The following is a 12,862-nucleotide window of genomic DNA, read 5'->3' on the forward strand; positions in this document are numbered from 1 at the left end:
CATCACGTAGACAAGAAGCGCGAAAACCGATTGCAATCCATCGCAACGCACTCAAGCCATCCATCCATCCCAGTCAACCCCGCCACCCGCGATCACCTTCCACCCCTCGCCCACGTCGCAACACACGACACGACACGAGACACGCTGACGCACAGACAGCATGATCAGCAACTCGACCACCCCTGCGGCAAAGGAACGGCTCGGATTGCGTCTTGACAAGGCAAGTACCACACCATGACGGGTTGGACGGTTATACCCAGATCCATCGCTCGCCATGCGCACCCCTGCGGACAAACGGGCCTGAGCGCCGCCGTGGTGTGGTTGGATGCTGGGGGCTGGCTAACGTAACTTTACTGAAATTGGAGACAACGGAAACCCGCCACTCGGATAGGGCGTACGGGACTTGGGTGTGCGTAAAGGTAGGTACGTACCAGATTTGTGACTGCCGACATGAAGGGGTCTGGGGTTGGGTCGAGGAGGGTGAGAGTTTTTCGGGTCGTTGTTTGGGCGGGTTGGGTTTGTGGTGTCTTGCAGTTTTGCAAGATTGTTGATGAGAATGTGTAGCTGAGTTTTGAACCTGAGCACGGCGAAACGTTACAGATATCAAGATTCATCGTATATTGTTCATTCGCTATGGTATCATAATGCTCTCGGGTATGGGTATATCTCATCATCAACCTCATCATCTTCAATCCCCCGCAACCTCGCCGGCGTCAACGGCGCAATGGGGCACAATGTCTGCGTAGAGAACCTCGCTGTGGGGCTCAGCGTTGGGCTGTCCATGCTTTTCCACTCTGTGTACGCATCTTTGCTCTCCACGAGCGTTGGCGCAGAACCCAAACTACCCACACTCCTAACCGTCTCTAATATGTCACCTTTCTCGCAGGAGTCGGCCGTGCTATACCGATCCAAGCTATTCCTTCGCGATCGGGGAAAGTAGCTTCGTTTCTGGTAGCGCTGTTCGCCTGTGGTGCAGATTCGAGGTGGGAAATCTGGCCGGCAGTCCACCTTACTGCTGAGGTCGCCTTTGGAGCGCGATGCCAGGCTGCTGGAAAAATCATCCTGGATGCAGGGGAGGATCTTCTGTACCACGCGGTTCTTTCTTGTGTAGCGGCTGAAGTCTGAAGCGTCCGACTTTCTCGGTTGTTGTTGTTGTTGTTGCTGTTGCTGTTGCCAATCACCACGAAACTCGCGATCAATGGGCGTCGCTTTGGTGCGGAAGTTGAAGATCCATCGTGTGACGAGGCCGCGTAGGATCGGTATGTTGGCTACGATGATTGCTACGTTGTTCTCAATGTGGTTGATGCAGTAGTCGATCGGGTAGGTCCAATCGGGGTTGAACAGAGTGTAGAGGCGGTCGCGATACGATAAGTAGATCTTTGCCGCGCCGATGGCAGTAACACTGTGGAGAGGTCAGCTATTATCCTCGCATACTAGGTCAGTGTGACTTACGCGAGACTGCATGTAAACACCACCAATACCACCAAACGGGACCTCAACCGAGCACTCATCATCCTTCGCACGATGATGAAAGGTATCGGGAGGATCAGAACATCGGTGAGTAGATTGGCGCATGTGACCCAGATCAACATTTCTCCCATTTTGTGTCTGCCCATGCAATGCAGGTTGCCGAAAGTCCTCGGCTTCCAAGTGTTTCCAGTTAGAGGTGGACAGATGAAGATGTACAAGAACCATGGTATCAATGCGCTTCCAACAGTGAAGACCAAGATGGCATAGAGCACTCGCTTGAGCCATTCAATAACGGAACCGGCCCGAAGGAGGAGAAGGATGATGGACGCTTTGACGAGCGGTAGTATGGGGATGTTCAAGAGGTTGAACGCCATGACAACCTGCTGCTGTTAGTTATCTCTTCGTAGCACGGTAAGACTAGACATACGGCATAGTACTCGTCATAGTTTGGTTCTATCTCATTCGGCGGCACCTCCCAGATATGTACGCCAACATGCCACATCTTGACATCTGTTCAGGGTCAGTAAGAGCCAGTGTCGGCGCTTACATCAGTACGTACGTCGATGTGAAGGCCCTATGAGGGCTATGGAAAGCAGTAACGGAAGTATGATAAGCCAGTCATCTGTACAAGCACGTCAGTACGGTTTGCGCAAGGAATGTTGAACGCCATACCCCAGCTTAACCGTAAGTTCAGCTTCCGCCGTGTGTATATCCTCAGAATAACGAATATCGAAGCCAGAAGGGGAGTGCCGTAGATCACCCCCAGGCAGGTGAGTTGAAGAGGATAGGTAGGCATCTCGACGACCTACTCTCAGAAACCTGAAGAAATCGCGAAAACCACATCTCGCCCTGCTGGTGGGTGGGCTTCCTCATATAAACCCGGAACAAGGTCAAGGGCTGCGAAACCCTTGTCCCCTTACGCGCGCCCAAGGCAGGCACAGCCGGGTGTCTCCCAAGACTGTCCCCCGCAATTTGCTACTTACTGCATATTAACACTTACAGAAACAAGTTAAGCAGAGGCCCTTCTATTTGCCAAACGGTCTAGTCTCCCGTCGGTCGCCCTCACGTGGATGTGCTTGCTGGCTGCACTTTACACATGCCACTCAAAAGGCTTGTCATCGCTATAGAAGCCGGTCGTACTCCATGGTGCGACGGTCTGGATATCGCACTTGCCGCCTCTCAATTAATTCTCTTACACGAACAGCGCACTACATGAGAGATGGCTGGCTTCCAACATCTCGGAGACTGTGCAGCCGAACACGTCCAACGGGGCCTGTTGCGCGGTCCGGTTCGTGGCTGTCAGAGACATGAGAAGCGGGTGTTGTGTGCAGGCGCCAATTGTTCTTTCGCAAGTGGGCATCCGCCAGCGCTAGTACGGAGGACTTGGTGTAACGTATTCATCCTGGAACCTGGACCGATCACAGCGTGTCTAGTAACCGATCCCTGTCGCAGCGAATCTGGGGCCGCCGCTTAAAGGGCAAGACCCAATGGAGAGCGTTAGATATAGTGAATGCGAAGCAGCGGACAGCACGACTGTGGGGATGTCTGCAAGCGAAAGAATCGAATACGGCGACGGCGCAATTCTGACAATATCATCTCGGAGGTAAAGGCTGCGTGGTGGAGCAGTCTGCGTGAATGCGTGGAGATTGTAGGAGCTCAAGCGTGTTCAACAGGTATCACGTTCCGGGGATGTTTCGAGAACAACGGCTTTGGGTAACGCGCCCTCGATGCGACGGCGGAGGTCACTCGGCCCAAGACCGTTTCAGAGGGTCACACTGACGTTCCGCCCAGTGCCCACTTGGGATCGTCATACTGTATCCTTCATTTAATAGCATTGCGACAGCGGAAGTCGGACGAACAAGATCAGACGGGAAACTGCCGGCGATCTGTGCGCTCGTATATTGGGCTACCTACAAGAAGCCTGCTCGGATGAGGTCATCGGCGGGCGGAATAGCTTGATGGGCGCACTGTATCGCATCCAGAAGTGCAACGGCCTGAGGTTTGCATCTGGTAGTAGGTCAGACCGAGGTCGTTCGCCTGCGCGTAAAGAGAAGGTGCCAATGACGCGTGAAACCACATCACCGTCATGTGTGAACAGTCAATCTCGCAGATACGCAAACAAGCAAAAATATAAAAAGATAAGACCGTGGAGCGGAGCTCGTAGATTGCGTAGCACGGTAGAAGGTTGGAGCCTCAAAATTATTTGAGGTTAGCGCAACGTTGGCCGCCGAAACGCACGATGTCGCATACACGATTTCCTTTTGACGCAGTTCATCAGTGGTTCTCTTTTCCCCGAGATGCATAAAACCGATCTGTCCAGCAACTTAGAGATTTCACTAGACGCTGCGCAGCGAAAGACAGCAAGCGTGACTTCTCAACAATGTTGCACTGCTAGAAAGATGTACAATTGAACTTGCGATGACTCGACCGTCCAGAATCGTTGCTTTGATAAGCAGATATATTACAGTTGTGGCCATGTGTCGGGGCGGCGCGAAGGTCTAGGGTCCGCGTGGCAGCTTCAAATGGCCCGAATACCAGTACCAGGAAATGTTGAGCGCGACCCAGACTGGACGGTAGCATGCAAGCATATAGCCTTCGGCGTTACCAAGAGCTCGTCGTGGGTCAACTCTATACCAGAGGCATGGTCCAGTTTCGCATCTCCCGTCGTCAAGCAGGCTTCCTCCCCGATGCGAATGACGCGATCATGTACAGCACTCCAGTGCCCATACCAACACCAGCTCCTCCCAGCATGGCACTCCCAACAGTTATCGGCACCCGGCCGCTCCGTGCAGCGATCAGAGCCCCAGCAGCACCGGTCCCAGCCGCGCCAAGTGTGACCCAATCTGTTTTCACTTCGCCATGATTCTCCAGTATCCGCCATGACCTATCTTTCCACTCTATTTCCTCTCGGCCTCTCATGCGGCCCCATGTCATGATCGCGCCAGCTGCTGTTCCTAGAACGAGGCCGCGACCGGCAGTCTTGAGCGTACGAGATAGGATTGTAGCGTAATCGATCGGGGAATTACGGTATCGTGCTGCGATGATAGAGGCTGGAAACTGGAGGATTGAAAAGAAGGAAAATGACATGGCTGAAGCGCGCATGACATGCAGGTATAGGATACTGCGCGCATACGGCTGGTCTTCGGCGTAAGGAGGATGTGGGAACAAGGACGTCATCTCGAACGTTTGGCGCGCGATTCGTAGGTGGTTCGATCGTGTATTGGCGTTGTTTCTGGGTGTATCGAAGTGTAGGCGAGCTTTGACGAGCTACAGGTAAGTATCGAACCTCTTGGGGGGAAATCAGTTCATCATATGTTCGCAGCGAGAGGGGTTGCCTGAGAGCATGCGCGCATGCTTCTCGTCCGTATGCCCCGATGAGGCCCTACAGTCGGAGAGAACATGATGCCGGTTGCGAGTGTCGGCCGCAAGTAATGCGACAGCCTTGTGTATCTCTACGATATGGCTGCCTTAGGTTCAGGCCACAACGGTGTGCTGCCAATGATATTCGAACAAGCCTCTGCGCTCGCGTTCCGTGGCTTGCGGCCTGCCGAGGCGTCCTGCGCATCTGGATCTAGGAGCACTCGGCCACCGAGCTCGTCGCAGCTTCTCTGAAAACCTTCTCGAGGTGCTGTGCATCGGTCCTGCTCGCGCGGAATGCCATCGCAAGAAGCTGAACTTTGGAAAATTTTCCTGGTGTCATGCGTCAAGATGGGATTGCCAGCTGCTGTCAGGACAACAAGGAGATCCATGGTCGCGCCAGTCGATGGCGATCGTGTATGCAACGCCAGTCATCTCTGATGCAGATGCCGAGGAGGGAACTATGCCAATGAGGAGTTCGTGAAACTTCCCCGGACAACGCCTGTGGCTGCCGCGTCCGCAGCTGGTACTTGCGCGAGATAATGCGGAGAGGGCGACAACTGGACGACGCAAACGCCATCTGACACGGGCCGAGTCGCGATCATGCCTGGGATCACGAGGACGAGGTTTGCGGTTGCACGATGCAGGATTTCCAACGTGCACCGCGCGTCTGCTGTTGCGAAGCCCCATGACGTCACTAAATCCGTGGATCATAAATGCACCATCGCAGCACAGACGCTACAGGATATCACCAAAGCTCACTACCACTTAGCCGGCATCTAACAAACTTTACTATCTTCGGGAACTAGCATCGCGACCACCCTGAAACAAACAAACAACCCACCAACCTCCAAGACCAATCGTCAACATGCCTATCGGCCAGCAAGAAAGCGGTGTAACTTCTGGCGTCAAGTTTGTCACGTCCACTGTAGGCAATACGGTTGGCGGCGTTACAAACACTCTAGGAGGGGTTGTTGGCGCGGTTGGACGAGGCTTGGGCGAAACGGTAGATTGATCTGTACTAACTACAAATGAAAATATACTGACTCTGAGCGCCTTTGCTTAGGTCGAGGGCGCCACAGGCAGTGCCGGTCGGCCGGTTGCACGAGGCCTTGCCGATGTATCCACGAGCATTGAAAAAGGTGCAAACGATGTAGCAGGAGGCGTCAAACGTGCTGGGGAGGGCAAGTAGGTCTCGATAAGGTTCGACAAGAGTTGGACTTGTCAGTGAAGACTGGGGCTTGTACCACATTCTCCACGGCCTACATCCTGGCGTATAGCGGGGGACGGACAAGACTACACACAGCCACCAAATGCTATCAGCATGGGATGTCGCCAAGTCCATAGGTACATATCTCGTATGTAATGTACCTCTGACGCCAGTGTCCCATACTAACTTGAGTTGGCTTCTTAGGCACTGTGATCAGATATGTGTCCAAGACGCGATGCCGGAACAGTGCGCCGAAGAGATCTCCGCTCATATCATGCAACGCCTATGTGAAGCTTGCACTTTTGTGATCCTCGAAAGATACCGCGGCCGAGTAGCCCGAGTCTTCTCCACCGGATGCCGATGGTTCCGGATATCTCATGCCGAAGCAACCTTTACCTTTACCTAGGTCCAGGTACATGAGCATCCCACGCCTGGCATACCCATGGCGCAGCTAGCTACTATTCGGCGGACTTTGTTGGTTCTGTCTCGGAGTACCAGTCCAAAGGACACCGAAGGGAAGTAGAGAAGGACCCTGCGGGGACTAAATTGTCGGTTGGCGCGCCACTGTCCCATGGATCAGCGTGGAGGGTCCATCCATCGTGAGATCGTGATCGCCGAGGCCGAACAACCTCACCAACACAGACCCCTTCGGCTCGGCTCCCTGTCATACGCTGGCCGCGGTGTTGGATGTACATATGCGTGTCTGAGAAAGGCAGGCGCTGTGCGGGGTCAGATGATCAAACCTACTTTCGTCACTCGCGGAAAGCCTCACCGTGTCACTGACCGCACGAGAAGCTGCAATGGGAATGACTACTGATGGTTAGCTGTCGAGTGCGTGCAGCTACTTAGCGCCACGATTGCGGGATAAATCAGCACAGAGGGTGGAGGACGACTCAAGTGTGTGACGTCAATGGTACGTCTGACACATGCGCATCTCATGTCAGATATGTCTACCATTGCAATATTTGCAACTTCACATCGTAGCCAAGAGTAGTGGTATAGTTTCCAAATGCCATGTTTCCACCGCACAAAATCCCACGAATGCAACCAGTCTTACCCAACAATCTAAGCGTTCTCTAGGGTTGACCAGCCGACGGAGGCAAATGCGCCAGCCTGCAGCCAGCCAGCCAGCGAGCAATAAGCGGCATACTATCGATATGCGCCCGCAAGGCCAGCATGCCAGCCTCCCCCAGCCCGTCCTAAGCGTTCCCAAGCAACGGTTCCACTGGAGAAGGTGGGCTGGGGCGGCTGAAGACACTTGCGAAGGCGAAAGCCACATGTACCCCACAAGCGTTGCGCTAGCGCACGTAAGCGTCGTTCCGAATTGGGAACCGATCTTTGACATCAATTGGGGCATTCGTCTCTTTGACACCAATCCCATCCGTCGTCATCCTTGCATTTTGCCTTCCAATAGTCCGATTGAGCGAGCTACATTTTCACCAAACACCACCCTGCAGATCCGCCTGCATGTCGGCCAATGGGACGCACCCAACTGATGAATAACGACGCCCCGCCACACTCCACATCGAGGCCTACAGAACGCACGTATATTGCTCTAAGGAAGACGCTAGGATGCTGCACGGAGCGATCGTCCTAAACCCGCAGTTACGAGACTTCGGTTGAGCAGCTGTCTTAGAGGTTGCATACCACGGATACCGAGCTCAACACATCGAGATTTGCATTAGGCAGCATGTCACCGGTCAATTGACGGGCAGAATACATGGACCAGAAGGCTGAAACCATTGCGTCAGAGTAGCCAATGCAATGGCAGCAATCGCGTTCAAAGTTACTCACGGGCTGGGATTGAGATAAGTTTAGACGAGAGGCGGGACGGGCTTTGTTCACGCGCATTCTCAGCGAAATGGTGGGGAACTAACTGAGGGGTCGGATGAATGGACATCCAATGATGTAGCAGAATTCTCCGCGGTGTTTATCGTTACGGCACGCGCGACCTCTATCCAGCCTCTTTCTCCAGCCGTCAGAAGCGTCGACGCTAGGCGGTTGTAGCTTTGCATTGACGCGTGGAGTTGATCCATGGCCTTGGCTCAAGCGCTGAGGCTTCAGTGCATGCCCGATCTGCGATGATATGCTCGATGAGGTAGATTGAACAGACTAACTACTCGCCTGGGTGTTGAGTATATAGCTGTCTTACCTTCCCGCGTTTCTTACCTACCCAGAACATCTCACACTCTCGTTGTCGTGGTTACCAGCATCGTCGACAGTTTTTCAATCGTATATCAAGTGACTGATACCTCGCTCCTCAGTCTACTTCGTCGCTACTTACGCTCGCTGTCAAGTACGCCCTATACATTAATATCAACCACCAACCGACTATCCGAAAATGAAGTCCTTCGTCGCTGCCGGCCTCGCGGCTGCCGTTGCTGCCTACCCCCAGGCTTCCTCCGACGCTGAGTGTGCGTCCTCTGCCCCGGGCACTTTCGCCATCACCACCGTCAATGCCACCACCACTCCCTCCAGGATGGTCAGGCGCCAGCTTGATGGTACTCTTCAGCTGTCTCTCGAGGATGGCAAGTTGACCGACCAGGCTGGTCGCACCGGTTACATCGCCGCCAACTACCAGTATGTCTCCTACAACACTCTGACATACTCAGTCAGTACTAACATACTATCAGATTCCAGTTCGACCAACCCGTACAGGAGGGTGCTCGCGAGACTGAAGGTTTCGGTCTCTGCAGCAACGGCTCCATGTCCCTGATGGGCTCCGCTGTCTTCTACCAGTGCTTGTCTGGAGACTTCTACAACCTGTACAGCCAGTCGACTGGTGCCCAGTGCATTCCCATCCACATCCAGGCTACCATGTCTGAGGAGACCGGCCCCGTCTCCCAGATCTCCGATGGCCAGCCCCAGGCTACCTCTGCCGGAGCTGTCACTCAGATCTCCGACGGTCAACCCCAGGCTTCCACTCCCGGCGCCGTTGTCACCCAGATCTCTGACGGTCAGCCCCAGGCTTCTTCGCCTGCTGTAGTTACCCAGATCTCCGACGGCCAGCCTCAGGCATCCGCCCCTGTTGTCACCCAGATCTCTGATGGCCAGCCCCAGGCCTCCGCCCCCGTCGTTACTCAGATCTCCGACGGCCAGCCCCAGGCTTCCGCTCCTCTCGTCACCCAGATCTCCGACGGTCAGCCCCAGGCTTCTGCCCCGATCGCCAACTCCACTATGCCTCCCTTCTCAGAGTTCACTGGTGCTGCCTCCACTGGCACTGCCAGCATCGGCGCTCTCGCTGCCGGTTTCCTCGCCCTCTTCTTCTTCTTGTAAGCGAGATGAGCTCCATTCAGCGCGCGCGATGAACATGGGATATGGTCGCTTTGACGACCACATAATGAAGGCTGTAGTGGAGGATGACACGATTTCCTTGCAACGTTCCTTGATGACTGCATGCATCTACGACATCATGTACATAGCTAAAGCATAGGCGGCATGGTGTTTGGATATTTGTTTCTAAGAAAGAAGCCACGGACTTAGCTAGTTCAATAGGTAGTCCCGCATCTCCATGCGATGAAAATATTAATACAAACGGATAAAAAAACACAACATGTTCCTCAATTCTTCTACCGTGATAACCAGCCCTTCTGCGCCCTCTGACCCCGCAACCCAATCCCTTCACAAATCCTCCGCTTTCCAAGAAATGTACCCCATTACTCAATCCCTTCAAAGCTACTGCGGTAATCCCGGTAAGACAGTCAGACGACATACATCCTTCGCAGTGCCGCAGAGGCGCATTTCCCTGCTGGTGCATGCTGATCTCTATCCTAGCTGTGTCACGTCACATCACACCGGCGATTGTACGCTTTTCGCTTGCTACTGCATGTAGTCTCCAATATGCAGTGTCACGCATATGTCTTGACAGGCATCTTGAGCACGTACATAATAGCCGGTGATGAGGTATATACCCCACGTGCACGTTGCTTCAGCAAGGGCTATGTACCGGTACATTCTCTGATTACACGGTACGAAATCAGGATGTCAATTGCACATCACACACTTCCAATGCAGCTCCTACGATTCCACACAGCCCTATATACATGAACAGAACAGATACAGCTCAAAGGCACAATATACACATTTCCAAAGAAAGACGACAACAAGGGAAAGGGAAAAAAGAAAAACCACAGACAAACGTCGTCAACCCACCCTGCATACCCACACCGTCCCTGCCTCGCTATTCCCCCATAACCCCAACCCACCAAGCTACAGTCCCTCAGCCAACGTGTCAAACCACCAAAGATTAAGTTGCAGCCCGCGTTATCGATTGACACGCGTGCATGCACTAGAGTTGTGGGAAGGCTTGCGCCGTCTCTGACACTACTAGCAAGCGCATCTAGCAAGCGTATTATCGAATCCTCTTTAGTTCTCGAGGAGATATTAATAGTAGCTGAACAGGGCTAGATGAGTTAGCTGTGGCGGTGCGTTATCCTTTGTGGGTTTTCGGCTTTCCGCGGAGACAAAGTTTGGTCGAGACGCGTTGTTGGACGAACCAGCGGGTTGGGGTTTGACTGTGCCGTGTCAAGGTGGCGAGAACGCCTGGGGAAGGGGCGGTGACCTGCTTTCGACACTGAGAACTCGGTTTCTTGTTATGGACATCGTGAACTGGATTCTTGAAGTGTCTTGCCGTGAGAATGTCTGCGAAATATCGCCTTTAGACATTGAACCAACGCCCAGGATTCCGTATGTAGTCTCGGGAATCGTTTTAACAAAATACGTGCCCAAGCATCGTAAAGTAGGGGTTTGAAGCTTCATCTAGTTAAGGCAGACGGCTTATTGGAACTGTAATTGTGATTTCGAGATCATGATATCCGCTAACGGATATCGTCATTTCGTTCATCTGAAGCTTCTTTCGCAAAAGGCTCGGATGACGGTGCATCGAAGCGTCAGAGCATCCAGTCAACACTGTTGATTCCTTAGTTTTGCATTCCCAGTTCCGAAATGTGTTTTTGACTCTAGCAAGTAGTCATTTGGCGCCTCTAGATGACTCCTTGCAAAAGCTCCAAACGAGATCGATTTGTTTAATTAGCGCTCTTGGTTTTCCAAAACCGTGTTTCCATTTCTGAGACTCGTTTTAATGTAATGAACGGAGTGATCTAACTTTCTATCTTTTATCCTTTCCACAAAAAGCCAACACGAGATAGCTTCGCTTAATCGACGTTTCTGGATGTCCAAAACCGCATTCACGATTTCCATATCTGGTGTTCGGAATTCTGGTACAACGCATCTAGCACATTTGATATTGCACTCATGCTTGAGCTGGTTACGTGAATTACCGTACCAAAATCGAGGTATCAGACCCTATCAAACGGTGGACATTTGATATCTGTAACGCTTGATTACGATTATACAGTTGTGGCATCTCTGTGTCGGTACATATTCGTTCTTTAGTCTCATCGCTAATTTGCATTTCCAAAATCCATGGGAGTTGCATGCAAAGATGAGTTACGTTTCTTTCATCATGCTAAACCGTTGTCAGCGACTATGATCTCGGAACAGAATACCTTAGGTGTCCGTATTCGATGCGTGATATCTGTCATTCATCACGCATACTAGTGGAATAGAGTCATTGTCGCGCGTGATCTGGAGTTACGCACCGACATAGAGGTCTCGCTCGCTTCGGGCCGACCCAGCCTTCGCTGCACCGTACTACGAGTGTTGGTGTGCAATATGATATTATTCCAAGAGCTAACGCCAACGCCCGTAAGAGTACATCTACTACGCATGTGATAGCCATGGCATGTACTTGCATCTAACTCATACCATCGAGAGCCAACGTGCAGCCACATGCGCTCCCCGCTGCTTTGTGTCCGCCTAGCGTGCTTATAATTGCTGGAGTAATCCGCCTAGACGTACTGGCTCAACCATCTGATACCCTCTCCGTATCCCTGCCTCATGACCACACTGCACATGAAGACCTCAACCGGGCGGATACCCTCGAGCGGTACCTTGCCCTTACCGGTTGTCTGGTATAGACCAAGCGCGGAACGGAGCTGGTCCTCGGAGATGGCGTCGGGGTGGTCGATCTTGTTTCCAAGAACGACGAAAGGAGTGTTCTTCAGCTCCTCCATGGCGAGAAGAGCATCGAGCTCGGCTTTTGACTCGGAGAGACGCTCGTGGTCTTTGGCGTCAACAAGGAAGACGATGCCGGAAACTTCGGGGACTGGGACATTGTTAGTTTATGCAAACCGATCAGGCAGGCTTGACATACAGTAATCGCGCCATAGTCGGCGGGCTTGTGCGTGACCTCCGAGATCGAAGGTTGTGAACTTGACGTTTCCTATTGAGAGCTCTTCGGAAGTGGGGTGCAGAGTCGGCTGACTGGACCATATGTTAGCCGGTAGTTGTACAATAAGGCCAGATCTCACTTACAGGACAGCGACCCTGTCGTTCTTGAGCATGTGCAGAAGCCTAATCGTGTCAGCGAAAGCTCGCGTGTCCAGTTTGGTAGCCATACGTGGTCTTTCCTGCATTGTCACTGGAGCCTAGTCAGCTATACGTATTTGAATTGGCTGGTATGTGGAAGTGCGTACAGTCCGAGAAAGAGGAGTTTGGCATGCTGTGACGATGTGTTAGCCCGAGTAGTGAAGTTGAGACTATGCTCCTGCTTACCTTGTTCATGAGTCCAAGCGAGGACAGAACATCCCAGACTGTTACAAAACGTCAGCCCATGTTCAACTATGTTCCAAGCAAGCCATTGGTTGATCCGGCAGGTGTTCGGGACATATGCGATGGTATAGTGTCGATGCGCATGTGATAAGCCTGGCCTTGATATTTCCTTGCGCGATGTTGTAGGCGTTGACCTCGGAAGGCGACAGCAGT

The 12,862-nt window shown here is 52.7% G+C and overlaps 3 protein-coding genes across 3 annotated transcripts; 1 reads left to right on the forward strand and 2 right to left on the reverse strand.

The window, feature by feature from the left end:
* Positions 1 to 639: 639 nt before the first annotated feature.
* On the reverse strand, positions 640 to 1,972 carry J4E84_001735 (uncharacterized protein; the record flags this gene model as incomplete). Its single annotated transcript, XM_049384365.1, has 3 exons — positions 640 to 1,402; positions 1,687 to 1,850; positions 1,898 to 1,972. 3 exons carry the CDS (start codon positions 1,970 to 1,972, stop codon positions 640 to 642), a joined length of 1,002 nt encoding a protein of 333 aa, XP_049247721.1.
* Positions 1,973 to 8,378: 6,406 nt separating this feature from the next.
* Positions 8,379 to 9,313, forward strand: J4E84_001736 (uncharacterized protein; the record flags this gene model as incomplete). The annotated part of the gene is made up of 2 exons (XM_049384366.1): positions 8,379 to 8,617; positions 8,671 to 9,313. The coding sequence occupies 2 exons, from the start codon at positions 8,379 to 8,381 to the stop codon at positions 9,311 to 9,313; spliced, it is 882 nt and encodes a 293-aa protein (XP_049247722.1).
* Positions 9,314 to 11,886: 2,573 nt separating this feature from the next.
* Positions 11,887 to 12,661, reverse strand: SAR1 (COPII coat GTPase; the record flags this gene model as incomplete). The annotated part of the gene is made up of 6 exons (XM_049384367.1): positions 11,887 to 12,203; positions 12,252 to 12,361; positions 12,413 to 12,451; positions 12,498 to 12,518; positions 12,574 to 12,599; positions 12,653 to 12,661. 6 exons carry the CDS (start codon positions 12,659 to 12,661, stop codon positions 11,887 to 11,889), a joined length of 522 nt encoding a protein of 173 aa, XP_049247723.1.
* Positions 12,662 to 12,862: the final 201 nt, after the last annotated feature.

Source organism: Alternaria hordeiaustralica, assembly GCF_023758085.1.
Source record: "Alternaria hordeiaustralica strain BMP 2776 chromosome Unknown scaffold_2, whole genome shotgun sequence".
NCBI classification, from domain to species: Eukaryota; Fungi; Ascomycota; class Dothideomycetes; order Pleosporales; family Pleosporaceae; genus Alternaria; species Alternaria hordeiaustralica.